The sequence below is a fragment of the Strongyloides ratti genome, scaffold srae_chrx_scaffold0000002, assembly GCF_001040885.1.
Source record: "Strongyloides ratti genome assembly S_ratti_ED321, scaffold srae_chrx_scaffold0000002".
Lineage (NCBI taxonomy): Eukaryota > Metazoa > Nematoda > Chromadorea > Rhabditida > Strongyloididae > Strongyloides > Strongyloides ratti.
In genome coordinates, this window is record NW_020171510.1 from 3,475,876 (window position 1) to 3,500,170 (window position 24,295).

The 24,295-nt window shown below is 19.9% G+C and overlaps 7 protein-coding genes across 7 annotated transcripts; 4 read left to right on the forward strand and 3 right to left on the reverse strand.

The window, feature by feature from the left end:
- Nucleotides 1–703: 703 nt before the first annotated feature.
- On the reverse strand, nt 704–1,595 carry SRAE_X000174500 (Peptidase S1 domain and Peptidase S1A,chymotrypsin-type family and Trypsin-like cysteine/serine peptidase domain-containing protein; the record flags this gene model as incomplete). The annotated part of the gene is made up of 3 exons (XM_024652451.1): nt 704–1,157; nt 1,196–1,500; nt 1,539–1,595. The coding sequence occupies 3 exons, from the start codon at nt 1,593–1,595 to the stop codon at nt 704–706; spliced, it is 816 nt and encodes a 271-aa protein (XP_024499215.1).
- Nucleotides 1,596–4,690: 3,095 nt separating this feature from the next.
- On the reverse strand, nt 4,691–5,475 carry SRAE_X000174600 (Histidine protein methyltransferase 1 homolog; the record flags this gene model as incomplete). The annotated part of the gene is made up of 3 exons (XM_024652462.1): nt 4,691–4,847; nt 4,891–5,284; nt 5,328–5,475. The coding sequence occupies 3 exons, from the start codon at nt 5,473–5,475 to the stop codon at nt 4,691–4,693; spliced, it is 699 nt and encodes a 232-aa protein (XP_024499216.1).
- A 3,327-nt stretch (nt 5,476–8,802) lies between these two features.
- On the reverse strand, nt 8,803–10,335 carry SRAE_X000174700 (Hypothetical protein; the record flags this gene model as incomplete). Its single annotated transcript, XM_024652474.1, has 1 exon — nt 8,803–10,335. The coding sequence occupies one exon, from the start codon at nt 10,333–10,335 to the stop codon at nt 8,803–8,805; it is 1,533 nt and encodes a 510-aa protein (XP_024499217.1).
- A 6,634-nt stretch (nt 10,336–16,969) lies between these two features.
- SRAE_X000174800 (Hypothetical protein) lies at nt 16,970–18,653 on the forward strand (the record flags this gene model as incomplete). The annotated part of the gene is made up of 2 exons (XM_024652485.1): nt 16,970–17,312; nt 17,350–18,653. The coding sequence occupies 2 exons, from the start codon at nt 16,970–16,972 to the stop codon at nt 18,651–18,653; spliced, it is 1,647 nt and encodes a 548-aa protein (XP_024499218.1).
- Nucleotides 18,654–19,839: 1,186 nt separating this feature from the next.
- Nucleotides 19,840–20,951, forward strand: SRAE_X000174900 (Death-like domain-containing protein; the record flags this gene model as incomplete). Its single annotated transcript, XM_024652496.1, has 3 exons — nt 19,840–20,404; nt 20,455–20,810; nt 20,850–20,951. The coding sequence occupies 3 exons, from the start codon at nt 19,840–19,842 to the stop codon at nt 20,949–20,951; spliced, it is 1,023 nt and encodes a 340-aa protein (XP_024499219.1).
- Nucleotides 20,952–21,317: 366 nt separating this feature from the next.
- SRAE_X000175000 (Thrombospondin, type 1 repeat-containing protein) lies at nt 21,318–22,801 on the forward strand (the record flags this gene model as incomplete). The annotated part of the gene is made up of 4 exons (XM_024652507.1): nt 21,318–21,582; nt 21,635–22,010; nt 22,361–22,621; nt 22,675–22,801. The coding sequence occupies 4 exons, from the start codon at nt 21,318–21,320 to the stop codon at nt 22,799–22,801; spliced, it is 1,029 nt and encodes a 342-aa protein (XP_024499220.1).
- Nucleotides 22,802–23,197: 396 nt separating this feature from the next.
- Nucleotides 23,198–24,250, forward strand: SRAE_X000175100 (Inosine/uridine-preferring nucleoside hydrolase domain-containing protein; the record flags this gene model as incomplete). Its single annotated transcript, XM_024652518.1, has 2 exons — nt 23,198–23,282; nt 23,349–24,250. The coding sequence occupies 2 exons, from the start codon at nt 23,198–23,200 to the stop codon at nt 24,248–24,250; spliced, it is 987 nt and encodes a 328-aa protein (XP_024499221.1).
- Nucleotides 24,251–24,295: the final 45 nt, after the last annotated feature.

Here is a 24,295-nt window from a genome sequence, read left to right on the forward strand (position 1 = left end):
TTCTTTTTTGAAATTATATAAGAAAGTAATACAGATTTCACCTTTTGTAACTATAGTAGATAAATTTAATGTGATAAAGTTTCACTGTTTGCATATTTTATATTGTATTATGCAGAGAAGTTTCTTAGAAATTTTAAAAAAAAGCTTAACTTTAATAAAAAAAAAGCTAGTTTTTAATTAAAGTCAGCTACTAGCACTATAAATTTTAAAACATGTTTTTTATATTATACAACCTAATATTTTAATTTTTCTATAATAGCAGTAATCTATTGAATTGAATAAAAAAATATGATAACTTTAATGATTTTAAAAAAGAAAAAAAGATAAAATTAAACATTATAAATTTTATCAACTGTTAAATCTATAAATTATATGACTTTAATAATTTATATTTTTATATGCTTGTAAAATTTATTAAAAAGTTCATAAAAAAACTAGTTTGAGGATTCACTTAAAACATAAATAATTATTGTAGCTCGTTAACAACAATGTTTATAAAAAATTGTAAATTTATAGTTTAAATTTATTTAGTAGATTGAAATTTTTACATTATATTCTTAATTTATAATAAAAAAAACTTAAGCAGGAATTGTAAATTTATTTATATTATTCAATTTTATTCTTATAAAATAAAACTTAATTTAAAAAAATTTTTATTTTTATTCTATGTTTACAAATACTTTAATTTAAAATGTATAATAATTTATTTTTTATAAAAATCTTCAATTCTTCCATTATATTTGAGAATCTGTATAGCAAGCCAAGGTTTCATTTTACTAACATTTGTATAAACACCAGGTCGTTTAGGACGTGCACAACCATAACCCCAGCTAACAACACCTTGAATTTCCCAAGAACCATTATTATAACACATTAAGGGACCACCTGAATCTCCTTTACATGCATCTTTTTTTCCAGCGCTATATCCTGCACAAAAACTTGATAAAGAATTTACTTTTCCTTTATAATGATATATATCATTACATGTAGACATAGGTATAATTGGAAGAACAACATCTCTTAAATCTCTTGATGCATAACCATTTTCATCAGTTAATCCAAATCCAGCAGCAAAACAAGGCGTATCCGGTTCAGTATCACTTTCAGCAAGACATATTGGAAATGTTTCATTACTAATTTTTACCTTATTTTTCAATCTAAAGTATAATAAATAATAGAATTAATAAAAATTTACTTTATAAAAGCTATATCAAAACCGGCATTATCATATGATTCATAAAATAATGGATGTTTTTCTATAGCTTCAATATCAACACTTTCTCCTTCTTTTAATACACTTGAACCATAAATAATTTTAAAATTTTCTTCATGTTTTCCAACTGAATATTTAACACAATGTGCTGCTGTTATAACAAATTCATCACTTATTAATGCTCCACCACATATTACTTTATTCATCTTTTTATAATACAATTGAACAATCCATGGCCAGGAGTTATCTGATGAAATACTTCCACCAACTATTCTTCCAGTTAATTTCTAAAAAAAAAGGTTTATTTTTAAAATATATTTAATACCTCTAATTCTTTTTCATCAAGTTTTAAGGTATGTGCAGTTTCTCCACACTTATTCATTGTTAATGTTAATGATAGTTTTAATATCAACGTAGTAATTAGTAGAAATATTTTCATTTTAAAAAATAATAAATTAAAAAAACTCTAAAATGTAAAATTATAGTTATATAATTATAATAAGCCAAAAAATTTACTATGACATAAATTTAATTACAAATACAAAAATATGACAAAATTTAAGATTTAATGCTTTTAAATGGTAACGTTAACTTTTTTTACTATCAATATAAGAGCGTTTTATTAAATGATTTATAGAGTCAAACAAATGTTTAAACATCATGATTAGCTTTTGATAAATAAATTATTTTTTTTCTTTGTGGCATTTATAAAAAACGATAGAAAAAATATATTTTAAAATTCAATTTAGAAGTCAATCAAATATTTTACGTACATTTAATTTTTTGATTCCATATTTTTATAAAAAAAAAACACTCTTACCAAAAAACTCATTATTGGGATACTACAACAATTTTCTAATATCAAATGTTAAGAATAATTAAAAGCAACTATTATTAAAAGTTTTTAATGTAAATAGAAACTAATAAATTATCAGAAAATAGTTCAAGAAAATTTTAGTTTTTGTGAGTTATATTTATTGGTCTTTTTCCAATTTCAAATAGTCTTGTTAATAATTGTAATTAAAAAAGTTTGAAACAAAGATTAATAGTATTTTTAAAATTTATAAAAGTTTTCACTTAATAAAACAAAAAAATAAAAAATATACACGAACAAACGTTTTGAATATCAATGCTCATGAAGCATAAATTTGTTTTAAAAATTTATTACTAAAAATTGCTAATATATAAAAAAAAAATATTTTTAATTACAAGTTGTATGTAATTTTTTTAAAATCAAAAAATTATTTTTCCCACCCACTAATTTACATCATAATGATTATTGCATATTATCTAGTTTATCAATTTATCAAATGTTTCTTGATAAATCATTCTTATTTCACTGCATAATTTACTTTGAATTTTTACATTAAATTACATATATAGCGTTTTTATTTATTCAGATTTTAAAAAAATTTTTAGAATTTCATACAATAAAACAAAAAACTTTTTATATTTTTGGAATCTAAATGTTATGTGCTTTAAAGTTTTCTTTATCTTTTATTAAAAAACGCATATTAAAAATCCTATCTATACAAATTGTAATTCAATAAAAATAACATTTATCAAGTATACTTTAATTGTTATAAATATGCTTCTTAATTTTTAACAATTTTTTTATTGTCATTTTTAATATATTTTTTACTTTCTAGTTAAAATGATAAGACAAAAAAATTTTTAAATTTTTCTTTAGAATATAATAATAAAATATAAAGTAAAATTTCTATATACAAAAGGTTTTATTGGTGTCAATTAACAAGCTGTTGGACAATAATACAAACAATACAAAACACGATAAAGTTATATTTAATTAATAGTCATTTATTAATCATGATAATATTCATTTTTTAACTTACCAATCAATTGAATTATTTTTAATTTTTAAGCTTTTTTTTTCTAAATATTACTTCAACAAAATATATATGAAAATAGCGCTTAGATCTTTCTTATAATCAAAGCTTTATCATTATCAATTAAAAAAATCTGCACAAAAAAATTGATCATAATATATAGGTGGTATTTTTTTTATAAATGTTAAGTATTATATATTTTCTATTTTTTAAGACGTCGCGTCATCAACAAATATTTTTTTAACTATATAAAATGTTTATTTTTTTATATAATATTTTTCAAATTAATTGATATATTTTAAATACAATAATAGGTTCATATGCACCAAATTAAAATTTGAATGCAAAATGTGATATTTATACAATCATTTACAATAAAATTGATAATACTCAAAATCATTCTTATATTTGTTTTTTTTTATGACTAAGTTTTTATTTTTGAAATAATTATTATAATACTATTTCCATAATTAATGATTTAAAAAATTTTTTGATTTATTAAAATTACTGTGTTAGTGTAATTATTTAGAAAAAAAATTGTTTTGTGATAACAATTTATTAATAAAAATAAAATTTTACTAAACAAATTTAATTTTTTTAGTTTTTTTTATAAACTGAAAGTTTTAGCTTTTTTGATTTGTAAAATATTAATAATTAATTAAATTTAAACAATTTGTGAGTATAAAAAACTTACTGTTATATTGTCTTGTTAAATTTTCTTATAAATAAAATACAACCAATCAAAATATATTTTTTATTATTTTAATACTAATGTGTAAAATTTCATAATATAATTTTTTAACTCGAAAATTATCATCTATCTTAAAAAAAATATTAATTAATTTTTTTTATGTAAATTAATATATAAAAATTTTTTAAACATATATACATTTACAATTTTTAAAACATTATATAAAAGTATAAATGTTAACGACCTCCAATTTCAAAATTTTATTAATAGTGTGTATGTAAGTGTATATTAATAGTTATAGTGAAAGAAAGAAAATATAATATAATGTGCTGAAAGTATTAGAGTTATTACTATATTGTAAAGTATAAAATATTTTGTATTAAAATAAACTTTCTTAAAAATCATAATATATAAAAAAATTAAAGCTAACATTTATTTTTTAAAACATATAACAATACATTTATGTCTTGTTGTATAATGAAGATCAAGAAACTTTTTATAAAAAATGAATTTACAGTTATTTTTAAATTAATGTGATTCTTAAAATTGATAATTTATTTCATATTATTATATACAACATTTTTATGAAAAAATAGATAATAGTTGGCATTAAAAAGTGATACATTTTTATTATCAATTTTCATAATATAATTTACTTATTCATTAATATAATATAATAAATACTTTTTCATAATTTTAAGTATTTTCTTTAAAGTTAAATAAAGTAAAAAAATAATAATATTTTTTATTGAAAAAGTAAATAATTTATAAAAAAAGCATGTACGAGATTCAAAATAATTAAATATTGAAATTAAATAAATAGTTGAAAATAATTTATTAATTATTTTAAATAAAGATTATCCATATGATATAGAAAAAACAAAAACACTACTTTTTAAACTTTTAAAATATAACACGTTTTCAACCACTAACAAAATACTATTTTTTTTTGGTAATTTTTAATATCCATCTTGGTACTGATGAATTTTCGATATGTACGACTTCTATGTTGAAATGATCTTTTGCTTTAACAAAATCCATAAATCCTAAAATTGAACCACCAACACCAAAATAATAAAGTTTCCCACCTAGTAATCTAAATTAATAATAAAAATTTATTTTTTCTATTAATAACATACATGTAAGCATCAGAATCTTCTTTGAGACCATTTAAAAATACTTGATATATCTTTTCATAGTTTTGTTCAGAATAAATAGTTTCCGTTGTCAAAATAACGTCAAATTTTGGTCCATTTTCTTTAAGACTAGAACTAAAATCTCCCCAATCTCCTGAAATATATTTTGCTTGATTTTTATTATATCCATTTATCTCAACATTTTTTTCAGTATAACATTTTAATACAACATCATTAAAATCTTGAAAGTATACATAAGATGCTTCAAGATGAAGAGCACAAATTCCAGAAAGTCCCGCTCCACATCCTAAATCAAGAATTGTTTTTCCTTTAAAATTACAATTATTAGTTATATAATTACACATATCCAAAGTACATTCCCATATCTTAAAACCACCTAAAATATTTTAAATTTAATAAAATTAACATATATACTTTACCTTCATAAATATTTGGGACTAAATCACTTTTGTCTATATCCTTTAAATCATTTGAATTCTTATAATTTGATTGTTCAATAATTGAATTAACCTCATCAGAAGATAAGTATTTAATTGTTTTACCATTATATTTAAATATCTCCGGCATGTTTGAAAATTTTTATTATCATTAATATTTCATTTAATAGTTATTTTCTGTTTAAAACAGAATAATAAAATATTTGGTAAAATATGTATTTAAAAAAAAATATTGCTATTATATACTTTTTTTTTTGTACTTTAAACCCAGTTTAACATGGATAGGAATTTAAACGAATTCGGTTGAAATAAATCAATTTTATATTTTTTTATTATTCAAAAAATATTTATAATTTAAAAAAAATACTCTTCAGATTTATTTATTTACTTTATTTATTTTTAAAATAAAAATAAACAAAAATATGTTTATCTGAGTGGTACAAAATCGGATAAATTCAGATTAAATAACTTTATTATTAATTATGTAATTATGCTAATTTTACTTTTAAATTATTAAAAAAAATATTGTAGTTAATTTTTATGCTTTTATTAAAGAAATTTGAAGAAATATAACAGTACTATTTTTGATAATAAAAAAAACTTAATATATAAAATTTTAAAATGATATAAATAATAGATAAAAAAAGTTTAATAAAATTAAATATTATTATTTTTCCTAATTTCCAAATTTATATAATTTTGAATATTTCTTTGTTAATGTCTATGATCAAAGTCTTCTTTTGAAAAAAGCGTATCATTATTGAAGATATTATAAAATACAACATTAGTTTTTCATTTTTTTTGTTTTACAACTTCTTAAGTTTATAAGTTGTACTCCACATGTGACAGATAGTTAAAAATATTAATACATTATTTTAATAACATGAAAGTCTAAACTTATCTTTTTTTTTATAAAATTATCTTTGCTGCTAAATTTTTCGTAGCAACTTTAAAACATTCTAATTTTATCTCATTCAATAACTTTCTTTCAGATCTTCTTGATCTTTCACACAGAAAAAAAATTATTGGGCAATATTTCTTTTGGTATTAAAATATCTGCTACAAACTTGCAGAATTTCCCAACATTTTTAATATATGAGATTGCTTGGTGCTTTATTTTTTCATCATTAAGAAATTTTGCTAATTTCTCATCTTCATTTTCATATTTTCCTTTTACACAGAAATAATTATCACTCATTTGATATACAATATTTTAAATATGTTTATTTGATAATTCAGCTAATATACTTTTCCTGTATTTTTAATATGATATGGATATTTTATATATACCTTTTCTTCTTCTTTTCTGATTCTCTACTTGGTTTGTTAATTACTTTTATAAGAATACACATTTCATTAATCGTTTTTTGTTGTTTGTGAATCATTGAAGTTTGCTTTCTAATAAAAATTTTAATTGATTCTTAATGATTTTTTATCCTTTTATTTGTAATTTCAAGTTTATTTATACGTTTGTTCATATTTTTTAGAACGTTATTTCTAGTTTTTTCCTTATCTTAACTTTAATTTTAAATGTTTAATCTAAATAATTTAAGCATTGTTATATTGTTTCTATCATTTGCTTAATCAAAAGTAAATTTATAAGTTTTTGTTCTTTGTTCTGTAACTTCTTTCATTGAGTCATTAAAACTTTTTTTCTCATTTGAGTCTATTGATAAACTTCATACTGAAGAAAGTAACTTTTAAAGGGCTTAGTGTTGTTTAGTAAATCAAAACTTATATTATTAGATTTTTTTTTAATTTTCAACACTTTTTAATAATTTCTTTTTTCAATCTTAAGTAGAAAACATGTTTTTTATTCTTTTTTGTAGGTTTTCTTTTTTTTCCTTTTATTAATTTATCATATTCATTATCATAAATCTATTGTTCAAAAGAATATCTTAAACTTTTTTTGAAGAAATTGACATTTTTTTTGATAAGTCATTATCAACAAATCTTCCATATTTATTTTGATTTTCATCCATTTTTAGATTTTGTGTTAAAAATTATAGTCTTATTTTTAAGTACAAAAAATAAATTAAAATTAAAAAAAAGGTAAACTAATTTATACTAAAATACTACATAAAAATTGTCTACTAATAATGCATATATTTTTAAAAATTACTTATATAGACTTTCTTTATTATTTCATTTATTTACTATAATCATTTATTTTAAGATTCATTCTAAGGTGTTTAGATATATAGTAGTTTTAACTTTATAAAAGTCAAATAATAAAAACGACGGCAAAATTTTATTACAAACTATTTATATTTTTGTTTTTAAATTCATTTTTCACATATTTTGTGTAAAGATTTATTCTACTTAACCTTTTCTTATCATTCTGAATAGATCTTTTTTAAAGTTTTTGATTTCTTGAATTAATCTTTGATAGAAAATTTAAAAACTATTTTTTTTCTTAAAGTAAAATTAGGGAAGTATGAAACAAATTGTCATAAATCTTATTGCAACAAAAAAGTAGAATACTCAATTGGTTACTTCATTATAAAAGATTTTAATTGGAAATCATTTCCCTTGCTAGCACTTTTCCCATTTCATTGTTGATTTCAGTAACAACGATAATATTTTTTTTAATTTCAATATTTGAGCTTAAATGCATGCTTAAAATGTAATTAAATGAACAAAAAAATGTTTAATGAAAGTAAATAAATTTAAAATTATGAAAAAATGTTGTACTTATATGTTACTTATATAAAGAAATATTTTTATTAGTTATGCTTAAATAAATATTTAATTAAATTATATTAATACTTTCTACAGTAAAGTAATATATTGTTTTATATTAGTAAAAATAAAATTACTGTATATTTATATAATTATTTCGAATAATTGTCTTTGTCTACCAATCATGTTTTAAAAAATAAATGTTAACAAAGTAATACTAAATAAAAACAAATTTTCTATTAATAGAAAATATTTTTTTGTGATACAATAAAAAAAGTATATTCTTATATAATTTTAAAAACAAATATTAAAAATGATAAATTTATATACATTTTTATTGTAACATCAGCATTTGTTACAATTACTACATATTTTTAAACATCTTAAAATAAAAACTTTTTCTTAAGAATATTTTATAACATAATAATATGTAAAATATTTTTTTTAATATAAATTAATCTATTTTTTTTTTAAACGGTTACTTACTTTGTGACTGTACTTATTCTTACTACTTAGAAAGTATCTCTATATTAACATAATTATTTTTTTATTAACTAAAAATTAAGCTATAAACTCTCGAGTTTATAATATTTGTTGCTCAAAAAAATGAATTTGATTTTCTTAAGAAGTTTATGAATTAATTTATTTTAAAATCTTATGAATTGTATTTGAAATCAATATATAATTTTATATCAATACAATATTTTTAAAATAAATGATAAATTACAAATAATAATAAAATTATTTTAAAAAGGTTACCATAGTATGAAAAACTTTATTTTTTTGTCATAGTCTGACCTGTCATGTCTTTCGTTCTCAAATACTCTTGGTAGGATATTTTAGGTTTCATATGGGCAAGAAGTCCACCATCATTTTTTCGTCTATGTTCCCTTATTTCTCTAAGCCTTTTTTCTTTTCTTAACTTTTCATTTTCTCTTTTTGTTTCAACATATTGGCATCTTAAAAATGCAATAAATGAAAGAATTGCCATAAATAATAAAAATGGAAGAACAAGAACTTTAACCAGATAATTAACTTTTTGATTTGTTCTTTCAATAGCAGTCATTACATATGGTCTAATGTAAACTGGTTCTCTTGTTTCATTATAACTAGATGGTGTTTTGAATGTTACTTTAGTTGTGAATGTTACTTTATCAAAAATATTATAAACACATTCAAGTATTCCATTATAAGAACGATTAGTAAAAATAATAGAATTATTATATAATGAAAATTCATCAATTTCACCTGATTTATTCAATGCAATACCATTTATATTAACAGAAAAATTTTCAAATTTTATTTCATATAGACGATACAAAGAATGATGATTTAAAAAGCAAGTAGGTTTCTTATGTTTAATTTCTTCTTTGCTAATTGTTATATCAGGAAAACTTTCAACATGATCTTTCTCTTCAGGTCCAAAATAAAAATCTTTGATTATCGTTTTTCCATAGGTAGCAGATGTAATATTCAAACATATGTCACAATAATATCTTACACTAATAAATCCATAATAATCTATAGTAACAGTATTGTTTAAAGATAATGCATAAGGAGAAAAAATTTGAGTTCCATTATAAAATATATTAATAATACTTATTTCCACATTTTCATTCTTATAAAATTGTATATTTCTATAACCATCACCTTCAATTAAAAGTTCAATACTAAATGTTTCACTCTTATTGTTTTTGATAATTTTTGTTAATTTATTATTTTCCAAAATTATTTTTCTTTTTTCATCAACTTTAATGTCAATTTTTGGAAAAACATGAGCAACATCATAAACAGTTTGTGGTTCCTCAATTTCACTATAATCATTTGGTCTACGAAATTTGTAAATTCGATCACCTTTATAAAATGAAATATTTTTACTTTTAGTGAATTTTGATACTAATCCATTTTTATTTTTTATAAACAATTTATTGTTTTTGTTCCAAAAAGTTATTTTTTCCGATACATTTAAAAAATTATCATGATTTGATGAACTTAAATCTTTCGACCAAGTCACATTTGCAGTCCAATTAACTGATATATATAAAGATTTTTTAAGTCTTAAAATACCACAATTTACAAGGATTATGTTGGAATCAGATTTATTATTAAAAACAGCAAACCATTCAGTTGTCAAATTTTTAAATACTGCCTTATTTGACATAAAATTTTGCTTACTTTCTGAATAAAATATATCATCTTTATCATTGTGTTGGTAATTATTATTAGGACATTTTACTAAAACTATATCTGATCTATTTGATGAAACAGTGTATTGTAGCGGAAATTTTTTTGCAGGATCTGCGAACATAGAAATACTTTCAAACAATTCTCTATCTTGGCATAAAATAAAAGTTATATATAGCAAGATAGTAATAATGTACTTAAATGATATATTATTTAAAAACATTATTATAATATGAAATTAATGCATTGAAAAATGACAAAAATTCATCTTTAAGTAGAAAAAAATTTAATGAAAATTTGCATATTTCTTTATTCAAATTTTTTAATTACAAAAAAATTATAAATTATCTTAAATATTGCTTATAAAAAAATTATTTTATAAGTTCATATGTTTATACTAAAATAATATTTAATAAGTAAACTTATAATAAAAACATTCATAAACCTTATCGAATAATATTTTCGTAAAACAATTTCATTGTCTTTTTTTTGTTAGAATAATAATTTGTTTATTTTTATTAGATGCCAAAAAAAAAATTTTTATCAATTTACATCATTTAAAACTAACTGTTTCATACTTTAACTTTACAATATAATACCGTTTGTATAATAATAACAAATTTTCTATAAAAATTGTAAAATTTAACCTTTTTATTTAAAGTTTATACAATTTTATCAAATATAAATATTTGAAAGAAATTAAATAAAATATTTTTATATTTGTTTTTATTTGAATAAATATTTTTAAAGATATGACAAACTTTTGTTAATTATAATTTTAAAAAATGAAGATTATTTAATAAGTTATATATAAAAATATTTTAATATTATTCACCTTAAGTTAACTATATTCATATTGTGGATATTAACATATATGAAACAATTTTAAAAATATTGTGCTTACTTATAAATAATAAAATATTATTTTATTGTTATTTATATCATAATTAGTAAGAATAAAATTTGTAATATTATAATATTTATCTGAATATGGAATTAAATGTTAGAAGATTTAATTTGATTAATTTTTAATTTTTGGTTTAATACATATATATAATAAGTAAAAAAAATATAAAATATTAAGATGATAAATATTACAAAATAATATACTTTATAAATGTAATCATAGTTATAATAAAAAAAAAACAAATCACTGTATAAGGTTGTCCCATATGAAATGAGCCACTTATACTAAATCAATTTAAACACGCATAACTCAAATAAAAATAAAGATTTCAATTTAAAATTAGAACCATTCGATTCTATACAATGTTGTCAATAGAATGGTAATTTTTTTTTTGATTAGAATAAAAACTGCCGTCCCTTAAGTTAATAATTTCCAATAAACTTTGTTCAAAAATTGACAGTATAGTTCAGAATTGATTGTTCCACTATGTTTTAAAAATTTATAATGAAGAAGACCTCCTAAAGACCACCAAACAGTAACCAATAATTTTTTTGCCGTTAGCTGACGTTTTGAAATCGGTTTTGGATCTTTATTCTTATCCAACCACTGACCACTATGTTTCCTGTTGTCGTAAAGAATTCATTTTTCATCACAGATCACGACTCTTTAAAAAACGGTCAATGTTTGTTTCTAAAAAGAAGAAAAAAACAAGTTTCAAGACGACACATTTTTTGTTTTTTGATTAATTCATAAGGTGTTCATTGATCTAGCTTTTCCGTTTTTTTAATTTACTGCAAATGACAAAAAACGCTAGATTTTGAAACTTTTAATGGCCTAGCAATTTTGGCTTCAACTACGCACTTCATATTCTCGTTATCAAACGCTTAATTCGGTTTATCACGCTTCTTGTTCTCAAACTTTGTATCTCTCTTTTTAAATTTCTTGGACATTCTTTTTGCAGTCACACGGCCCAAAAAATTTTCTTCAAAAGTTTTATTAACATTTCGTACTGTTTTTGAAACACTTGATTCTTTTTTGAGATTATATATAAAAGTAATATAAATTTTGTTAATATAAAACGTTTTAATATATTAAGAAAATAGATAATAATTTAGTATTTTTTTATGATTTTCTATGTCATTTTGTAAAAGAGATTAAGATAATTTAACAAACTATATAATTTTTTTTTTCACTATTAATTAATTAATAAAGTCATTTTAATGTGATGTGTATATAAACTGGCTCAATTTTTATTTGTTTTAATCGAATATTTTAAAATAAGTTTTTGATTTTTAAAAATATTTTTTTCATAGAAATTACATAATTTATGTTTATTAAATTTTAATATATTTAAAATATAAAAAAAATTATTATTATAAAAAAATATTATTTAAAAATTTACGGCGATGGATAAGTTGATTCACCAAAATGTAAATTTTACAATTGACAATACATTTTGCAATAAAATAACTACAACACTGATAGTTTTATTAATTACATAGTTAATATCACGGCATTAAAAAATTCCACAATATTTATTATTTTTCTAAAAAAGTAAACTTTATTGTCATAAAGATTATAAATATAAATAATTTATTTTTAATTCATCAGTTTATTCTTATATTTACAAATGTTATCAATTTAACTTTACCATATTTTTTAGTTTTATTATAAAAGTATTTAGTATCTTTTTTAAATTTAAACATAAGTTATTTTTAACATAAAATTTAATAAATACACATCTTTTATGATATCAGTCTACATATAGAATATTACAATTTACAAATAAAGATGATAAAATATTAATTGTCTTTTTATCTATTTTATTTATGATAAAAAATATATATTTTATTTATGTGCTATCGATAATTATGCAAGTTAAAAAAATTTTGTTATAGAGTGTTGTCAAATTAATGATTTCATGAAAAATAGAAAATTCTCATACTCAAATATTTTATAGTTTGACTTATGAGATATCAAGACAACAGAAAATGTATGTTAAAATGCACCTCTTAAATTTTAACAATGTTTGAAATTTCATTATGTTTTTATTTTACTAAAAAGAAAATTATAACTTAATATATAAAATAGGATAAATTTGCTTCATTAAAAACATATATCTACTTTTTCGTTAAAATTTTACAACAATAAACTATTATCAACATATGAAGATAACCACGTTTACATTTTTAAAATGATAATGCACAAAAAATTTTATTTTTGTTAAAAAAATATCCTTGCTAATGAATTCAATTTTTTGTCATAATATAGCCTTCATTTTATTTATTTTTAAAATATATGACTAAAAGTAAAATATAAAAAATATATCAGGTACATGACTACAATATTTTAACTATTTTTAGTTACCAAAGCACCTAACACTACATTACATTTGATAAATTGATTTTTAATTAAAAAACATATTTATGTTTTAATAACTAATTGCATTATGTTTTTAAGCTAAGTGTTAAAAAAATCTTATAAATATCGTTTAATCTGCCAAATTATTAAATAATATTATTTGAAATCTTTTTATTATTAAATGAGTTTTGCCTATAATACTACTTTTACAGTTCTATTTATTATAGTTAACAATTGAAGATAAGATAACACAATTATTATTAAAATATGTCAATTTTTTTAAAATCAAAGCAAACTATATTCTTAAATGAAAAAATAATACAAAAAAAATAAAATTTTTCATTTTTACTATCATCATTTTATTACATTTTTATAATTTAGTTTAAAGTATAATATAAAGCACACAAAAATGCAATCTTATAAATTATATAATTATAAGATCAGAATTCTACAAAAATATATCTTAAATATCACAATCGTTTTCTTCATAAAATCTTTTTCTAAGAAAGACTTTTTTTTTCTTTATCTAATTTGAACTATAATAGCAGATAAAAATCTAACAGCATTCTAATAAAAAATTGATAAGTAAGAAAAGATAACATTTAAGGAAAAAATAGAGATTTAAATTTTATTTTTTTTGTCTTATAAGTTAAAATAGTAATAAAAAATATGTCAGTTTATAGCAAATTTTAACATAAAACAAATTACTTTATATCTTATAAAATACATATGTTCCTTTTTTTACAATAAACTAAAATGTTCAATAATTTATAAGAATTTTTATAAAACAAAGTATTAATAAAATTTAATTTTTTTTTCAATTTTATGATACCATAAAATTATTAATATAAATAGGTTAAAATAAAAATTATAAAGGTAGCTAAAAGTAGCTTAATATTGTTGAAACAAAAATCTTAAAAAATAGAAAATTTTTTAACTAAAATATAATATCATATTTTACTATTATCAAATAATCAAATAAATATTAGTCAATATAACGTGACTAACTAATTATTATGATATTAAAAAACAAAAAAATTGAAAAAATACAATTCAATTATTATTTTTTAATTTTTATTGTTAAAACTAATTTTTTTAAATATATTTGTTTTAAACAAAATATAATAAAAAAAAGTATTTTGATAATTTTACAATCATACTTATATTTCTGATTATTAAAAATGATAATTTTGTGGACATATATACAAAGAGGAAGAAAAAGCCGTTAAAATATTTTGTTTCACAAAACATTTACTTGCTTATAACATAAATATTTTTTATATTATTTTCTAATTGCTGTGTCATTTTAAGTTTAATTATTAAATATAAAAATAATTTATAAAAAAAAATTAATAATATAAAATTTAAAGTAAAATGTATAGTAAAAAAATTATTTATTGTAATATTGTATATTAAAATCTAATACATTTTTCTTGTTATAATTTTTGCGTTTATTTTATTATTTATTTTTCAATAATACTACAAACTTTATATGAAAATTTTATAAACAAATAGAAAAATCTTTATATAAAAAATTTCTTTTATCAGAAAGTAAAATAATATTTTTACCATACAATTTTTGAAATTCTTTGATTTTTATTATATGTAATGTCTTAAAAATGATACCTTTAAAGATTCAAAACTTTGTATGAACAAATGTATTATTAAAAAAAATAAAAATTCATTTTTTTTATATATTTATCATCAAATTGTACAATGATATAAATGCAAAAAAGCCTTTTATGTATTGATAGCGTAAATTTTTTTAAAAAGTTTGTATGCTATAAAATTCATTCAAAAATTAATCATAATCGTCATAATTTTTTGTAAAATCTTTAATAAATTTATTGTTACTTTTTAAAAATTCCAACAATTGAATGTATCCATAATCAAACAAAAATATCTAATTTGGAAATGTTTCATTAAGCATGGTATCATTTACATTTGTGCTCAATCTCCATTTCTAAGTTAATTTAAACTTCTTTGTTAAGAATATTATTACTTAACTTCTACCCATATTACTACTCATTTAATCAACAGAAGAACCATAAGACAAAATATCACTTATAGATGTTTTATTACCATCAATAGAGTTTTCATGTTTATTCATATGAATGTCCTTACAAATTAAAAAAAGTTTATTGATATTGACTGACATTCGCAAATAAGTTAAAATTTATTTAAATCTATTTCATTAGAAATAATGTTATCATTAACATCACAATTTATTTTTATTTTTATATTCATATCATTTAGAGAAAACGTGTTACATTAAACATTGTTTAGAAATACTTTATATGAAAACATGTTATTCATGTTTAGTACTTTCTGCATATTCATACTATTTTGAAAAAGTTTTTATAGATTTTTATCATTTAAATAATAATATTCCCGGTTAAGTGCTACAAGATACAGAAAGCTAACAAGCTGTATTTAACCTTTATTTCATGTATATAACTTATTAGAAGTATATATACTTTCACTATTTTGTATACACTTTATAAGCCGTATATTCTGTAGAGAAAGAATACAAATAATAAGATCCAATTGGATTTTATGAAGAATTAAAAATTAAAGCTTTCACTAACGTAGAGAAATATTCTTTTAATAATTTAAAATGATTTAATTTAAAATAATTTAGTTGTTATAATTTTTTAATTGTATGAACGCTGTTAATTTTTAATTGTTCCTTTTCTTATAAACTGCAATCATCAAATAAAATATTAATGAAATAATTTTTTGAAATCAACAAAATAAATAATAAATTTTAAAATTTAAGCATTAATAAATTAAAAAAACATTTTAATTAAGTTTAAATAAATGAAGCATTGGGCAAATAAGTTTTTTTGAAATTTTGATTTGATAATCAATCCTTTTGAATAAATATAATTTTTTTAAATTAATTAATTAGTAATCAACTGTCTTTATTTAAAATATTTTTTTAACTGTATACAGGATACGTACAATTTGTATGCAGCTTGTAAACCTTCTGTATATCATACAAATACAATTAGTATCTATCCCGCAAATTTCTTGTATACATTTTGTATATTGCATACGGCTTCAAACCGGGTAAAGTTTACGATGAACATCCTCCCAACCGTTATGTTTATTTCCTAAACTAACTGTTTATTTGCTTTATATTTATCGTCATATGTCTTTTATCGAATCATATATTTTTTGTTCATTACAAATGAAAAGGATACTAGTTATTTTGATATTATTTTTATTAAATACTACATTTGTAAATACCAATAAAATATTTTGTAACCATTTAAATTTACCAATTAATAATAATATTACGGAAAAATTAATATTGTCAACAAATTATACAATTGTAACACGTATCACAAACTTTATAAATAACGAAACTTCTAAAGTTACCGAAAATAACTATACAAATTTTGGAACTTGGACATTACATAATAGAAATGGTTTACAAAAATGGATATTGGGTGAGTATAGTAATTTTGTTATAGAAAATTATACTATGGAAAATGAAGAATGTAAAAAATTAGAAGGATATAGAAATATAGAAGTATATGGTCTTACAGAATCTGTAAAAAAAATATTTAACATTACTTTTAATTCAATGGGAGAAATAATTAAAAAGCTTACAGAATTTTCATATGATACTTCTAGTTTATTAAAAGACAGTAAAGAATTAAATGGTATTGATACAATTACATGGATGGGATGTAAAAATTCTACATTTGATGATAAAAAAATTCAAGTTATGATATCATACTCTGGACAAAGAACTCAACAAAAACCATATGATTCAAAATTTTCAAATCCAGTACCATATGAAATTTCAATAATTGAGTATAAAGGTTAGTTATAAACATAAAATATTTTTTACATTTATAGATATCAAAAAAGACAACTTAACTGAAGCTGAAATTAATTCAAATGTTTTATTATCAATTGTTGAAATAGAAAAAAGTTCAGAAAAAAAGAAATATTTGGATATTTTACCTCCAAGAATGTCATTTTGTAAAAATTTCCCAATTAGTGTTCTTCCTAAAAATATTCCTAATAATTTTGAAGCAAAATATAAGATGTATAATAATGTGAATAACAAAATAAGCAATATTGGTATATTTTATAGTAAAAAATATGATTTAAGTTCATATGTATTAGAGGATAACTTTAATTTTATTGTTCCATTTATTGGAAAATATGAAGGAAAAAATAAATATAAAAAAGTTAAAATTATACAAGATTTTATTTATGGATATGAATACATACTTTCAGAGGAAGATAAAAAATGTTTAAATGTCAAAGAATTATCAACTGATTTCATAAATACAGGAACTAAAAACAATTTAATATATTTAAAAGATCCTCAAAATTTTATGTTAGATCCTTTGGGAGACAATTTTTATTATTATGGTTCAATTAAGACAAATATAAATTTAACTTTTGATTCATATGTAGCTAAAGATGTAAATGGTGGTATAATTGAAGTTTTATATACAAATGATTATTGGAAATTTAATGATTTGTCTGGACCAATTTTACATACAATTAATTACAAATCACCATCTGTAAATTACAAATTAGAATTAGTTTCATTTAAAAATACTACTAATGAATTATTTTCTTCAATTAATTATGATATTTCATCGTGTTTGGAAATACTAGATAATTCATATTATTATATTAAAATCAAAAATACTACTACGAAAATTATTCAAAATCTTGGATTACAGAATGTTTATGATGAATTATCATATACATTGTCAAATAATTCACAAGTATCTTCTCCTTTACGTTTTACAAATTATTTTATAAGACAGTCAGATGAAGATGTCCTAATTTTCTTTTCTATTTCAAATAAAATAAATATTATTCCATCATCAACAATTCATTTCAGAAATCAAACGACAATTGATGAAATTATAGCTAATCTTAATTCAACATTAACAACAAAAGAAATTTCATTTCAAGTATATAAAACTATATTAACAATTCGTCGAAATTCTTTTATGAAGAATCCAACTACAGTACCACAACCTAGTCCAAGTCAATTTGTGGGATATACTGCTGCTTCATTATTTGTATCATCATTTTTTTCATTTGCTTTTGGTGTACTTCTTGGTGTGGGAGGAATTGTATTTCAATGGAAAAGACAGAGATTAACAAATTTATCTTATCAAATATTTGAATAACAATCACCAAAAAAATATCTTTAAAAACGTGTAACTACCCGGTTAATTGCTACAAGATACAGAAAGCTAACAAACTGTATTTAACCTTTATTTGATATATACAACTTATTAGAAATATGGGTTGAAATTTAGAGTTGGGTTCCCTTTTGTTTTTTTAATTGAAAATTACATTAAAACTATTTATTTTTTTATCATATTGGTATATTTATTATTTTTTTAATAATTCCCGATAAAAAAATAAAAAAAATTTTTTTTTTCAAGCTATTTCTTCTGAGTTAAAATAACAATTTGTAATTAACTGATTTAAACGACAAAATAAAAATATAAGAAATTTTTTTTTTCTTATTCCCCATGCTTTTTTATGCTAGAAAAACAAATTAAAATTTAAAAAAAACTTTTTTGTAAAAAATTATTTGAGGGCGATCCGGCTTTAGAAGAAATCCGAAGTATGTATACTTTCACTATTTTGTATACACTTTATAAGCCGTATATTCTGTAAAGAAAGAATACAAATAATAAGATCCAACTGGATTTTATGAAGAATTAAAAATTAAAAACTTCACTAACGTAGAGAAATATTCTTTTAATAATTTAAAATGATTTAATTTAGAATAATTTAGTTGTTATAATTTTTTAATTGTATGATCGCTGTTAATTTTTAATTGTTCCTTTTCTTATGAACTTTATTCACTAAAATGTTAATTAAATAATTTTTTGAAATTAACAAAATAGATAATAAATTTTAAAATTTAAGCATTAATAAATTAAAAAAACATTTTAATTAAGTTTAAATGAATGAAGCATTGGTCAAATAAAGTTTTTTTTTGAGATTTTGATTTGATAATCAATCCTTTTGAATAAATATAATTTTTTTAAATTAATTATTTAATAATCAACTGCCTTTATTTCGAATATTTTTTTAACTGTATACAGGATACGTACAATTTGTATGCAGCTTGTAAACCTTCTGTATATCATACAAATACAATTAGTATCTATCCCGCAAATTTCTTGTATACATTTTGTATATTGCATACGGCTTCAAATCGGGTTTAATCTTATTTTAAAACAGAAAAGACTTTCTTCCAAAATAATTCTTAAAACGATAAATATTAAATATAACACTACTATTATTATTATGTAAAAAAATTTTATTTATTCTTATTAATATTTTACTATAAAAAGTATGCATAATGTGAAGCAAAAAAATTATCATCCTGTTGATGTTGTTTTCGAACAATTAGGTCCTAGAATTTATACATCAGAAGATGACCTATCGGCAGAACTAAAATTTTACTATAACTTATTAAAACTCGATTCAACACCAGATGTATCAGGATTATATTCTATTGTATCTAATAACATAACCTTAAAAAATTGCACTCAAGAAATTTTAGAAATTTTAGAATATAAACTAAATCCACCTGTTATTGATTCTATGAAAAATTGGGAATATTTAACATCAAAATTTGGGTGTTCCAATGATTTTGTAATGAATATGCGAAGCCATTCAAATCCTATGAGGGAATTTATCAAATCAAATGGTGATATTAAATTAAATATGTTATTAAAAGAAATTGAATCTATGAATAGAATAGATGTATTATTAAGTTTAGAAAAGCCATTAAATAAGTTAAAATCATGTGTCAATAGAAAATTATCTGATTCAAAAAATCAAACCAAATTATTAGTATGTAAAAAAACGTTTCCATCATCTGAGGATATTTCAATTTTAAATCATGATAAAGATTGTAAGTTTTTTTTTTGCTTGTAATTTACAATTAAATATTTCATACTACAGTTATTTTAATCTTACACCATGAAGTTGAAGCAAAAGATCGTAAATATTTTAAATGGTTTAGGAGGAACTTGGAAAATGCTTCAGATGGTAAATATTTAATTTTTGACTTTGATAAATCAGTTGATAAATCAAATCTTTATTTAAGTACAAAATCATTATTTCAAAGTTCATTGTTTATAATATGCTTATATAATGATGAGTGGTGTAAAGTGATAAATTCATTTGCAAAAACAAATTCAGAATCTATAAATTTAACAGAACTTTTAAAGTGTAAAGTATATCTTTCTGAATTAATGGATGGTGAAATAATACAGAATAAATTTGTTAATAAAAGATTTGTTGCTGTAACAGTTGAAGTATGCTTTAATTCTTTTTTATTTATTATCTTTTTTTAGAACTTTAATAAATCATTATTACCGGTTGGTTGGCCACAAAATACCTTATGTTATGAGTTTCCGAAACATTTTAAAGACCTTTGTACAAAAGTATTAAAATAAATATATATAAGAACAGTTTTTTTTTCAAGCAAATTACAAAATTTTCAATGACGGATCATTAAGCAATAATTAAATTTTTATTTTATGTATTATAATAAAAAATTTTTTTATATATTTCAAAATTATATTTAATAAAAATCAAATAACACTTAATCGTAATTTTACCTTTAATTTATCATAAACATTTTGTTTTTGATTAAGAGAATCTCTCTTTTTAACAATTAATCATTAACATTTTAAATAATCCAAATGATAATCACTTATTAAACACAAATTAAGTAATAATTCAATGATTCAAAAGCTTATGGAATTAAATAAAATAATTTTATTTGAAGTTTTGTAACCCAGAGAAGAACATTATTGAAAATGTATCTTTATAATTACTTTAAAATATTATTGCCATTTATTTTATGGTTGATAATTATATCTAATGTTCTTATATTTGTTACTTGTGATGATACTACTTCACCTGAATTGTCAAATACAGAAGTTATTTCTCCTAAACTTAAAGTTATTAGAAGATTAAGAAATTTATTAACTGATTTTTTAACAGAAGAACAATGTATTTATTTTATTGATACTTATTTAAAAATGTACAATGACGGTGCTACTTTTCAAGAAATTCAAGAAGGTAATTTATTAATAATATATTTTTAAATTTAATATGAATAATTTTTTTTTAGATGTTATGACAAATGCCATGGATCATTTAGATGATGAACAATTATTAGCAGCACTTGGAGCATATAAAAAGGCAAATAAAGCATTAGGTTCTGAAAAACTTATGACACTAGGTATGACATGTATAGAAGTATTAAAAAATAATCTTACACCATTTATGAATCAAGTTACTGAAAAAATGAAATTAATGAAAGAAGAAAATAAAGGGACTAATGCTATTAACAATAACATATTTTTAATGATGAATCAATTTTTTACTAGAAAAAGATGTAGAACAATATTTAAAAGGATTATGAAAAAAATTGGGAAAGAAGACTTTGATTTAGCTTATCCCTTTTTAAATAGTTTTTTAAAATTTGATTTAATATCAGATTTAATGTAATATTATCTTTAATTTGATAATCAAAAAATATTAAAAAAAAATTTTTTAAGAATGTTATTTTGTTCTAAATATTATTCTTCAATCTTTTAATTTTAATTAAATGGTATTTTATAATAATTACCATTTATAGTAATCCAAATTTAATGATTTTAAGTATGATAAATAAAATCTATTATAATCCTTTCATAATTAAGTTGTAATTTTTTGTTAAATATAATATATAAATTTTAAATTTTTTAAAATAATGAAACATTTTTAATGAAAATTGTTAAATTATATTTTGTTATATTTTATTTTAATAAAATTTTAACACAATATATTTGTTTGAATATTTTTTACATTTTAGAGAAATAAATTTAATGGAAAAACGTTTGATATTAATATTATTATTATTGTGTTTATTTTATACAAGTATCTTATCATCAATTTTACTATCATTGTCATCGAGTTCATCAAATCAACAATACTTAACAAATTGTGGAAATGCACAAACTGAATGGTTAGAATGGAGTTCATGGGGTGAATGTACCGATAAATGTGGTAGCTGTGGAATTCATATGCGAACTAGAATTTGCCTTACAACAAACTCAACTTGTGCATGTCCCGGGTAAATTATTTTATTTATTTGTTTTAAAAATAGAATTATTTATTCAATTTCAGTAGTGGAACACAGTTAGATTATTGTAACCTTAACGTATGCTTGTATCCAAGACAGACATGCTGTTATAATAAAATTGCTCAGTCATTTCAAGGAAAATTTACATGTTTAACAGTTCAAAGTGGATAATAACTTTAAAATTTTTTGTTATATTATATAATTATCAATTGTGATAATAAATATATAGTTTTTCTATTTAAACAAAAATTTTTTATATACTTTTATAATTTTAGTTTATATTTTTTAATTAAATTTATATATATATATACATATGAGAAAATTTTTAAGTATTTTATTTTTAAAATAGTTATAGTAATTATTTATTATTACAATAATAATTTAAATTAGAAATTAATATCAACTAATTAGATAAAAAAATGTTATCTAAAGTCTGTTAACATTATATTATTTATTAAATTATTAACATTTAAAGTCTGATAGCAATATGTTAATAACATATATATATATATATATGTAAACACTTTTTATTTTCATTTAGATAATATTTAATTATTCTTCATAATTATGAAAATTATTATTGATTCTGATGGAGTTGTAGATGATTGTAAAGCTATTACTTTAGCATTACAAACACCTCATGCTGAAGTAAGTCTAAATTTTTTATATACTAATCACTAGATTATTGCAATTACAACTGTTTGCGGATGTGTTTCAGTTGATCAAGCTGTTGCTAATATTTCACGAACTATTCGTGCTAATAATATTAAAAAAGTTATACCTATATATAAAGGTGCTTTTGAACCATTAATTGTTGATGAATTTCTACCACATTCAGAAGATTTTTCATTTGGAAAAGATGGTATTGGTGATCAACCTGATGTATATCCAATTAGTTTAGAATCAGATTGGGAAAATTATGACAAAGAAATACCAGCAGCAATTGCTTTAACAAAATATTGTCGTCAATATAAAAATGAAATTATAATTGTTTCATTAGGCCCATTAACAAATATTGCATTAGCTACAAAACTTGATCCTGATTTTAAAAAAAATGTTAAAGAAATTTATTGTATGGGTGGAAATGTTTATGGTATTGGAAATATTGTTGATAAACAAACAGCTGAATATAATTTTGGACATGATCCAGAAGCAGCACATATAGTTCTTAATGATTTACTATGCCCTATTACAATAATACCCTGGGAATGTTTTTATTTTGAATGTAAAAAAAACAAAGATGATGTAGATTTTCATGAAATGTTTAATATAGATACTAAATTAGCAAAATATATTAAGGCAATTTCACAGAAAATGACAGATGTATTAAAAAATTCTAATCGTCAATTTGCATTTTGTGATGAAATTGTTATTGGATCTTTACTTTATCCTGAACAAGTCATATTAAAAAAAAAGTACTTGAAAGGTATTGTCGAATTACATGGAAATCATACTAGAGGACAAATAGCGATTGATTGGGTATCCCAATTATGGGATGAAAATACTCATGGTGAAACAAAAAAATTTTCAAACACTAAACCACCAATAACATTTATTACTAGATATAATACTAAAGAATTAATATCTATTTTTGAAAATACACTTAAATCATCTGAATAAAAAAAAAATTAGTAATGATTTATTTAAAACAAATAAAAAAAAAAT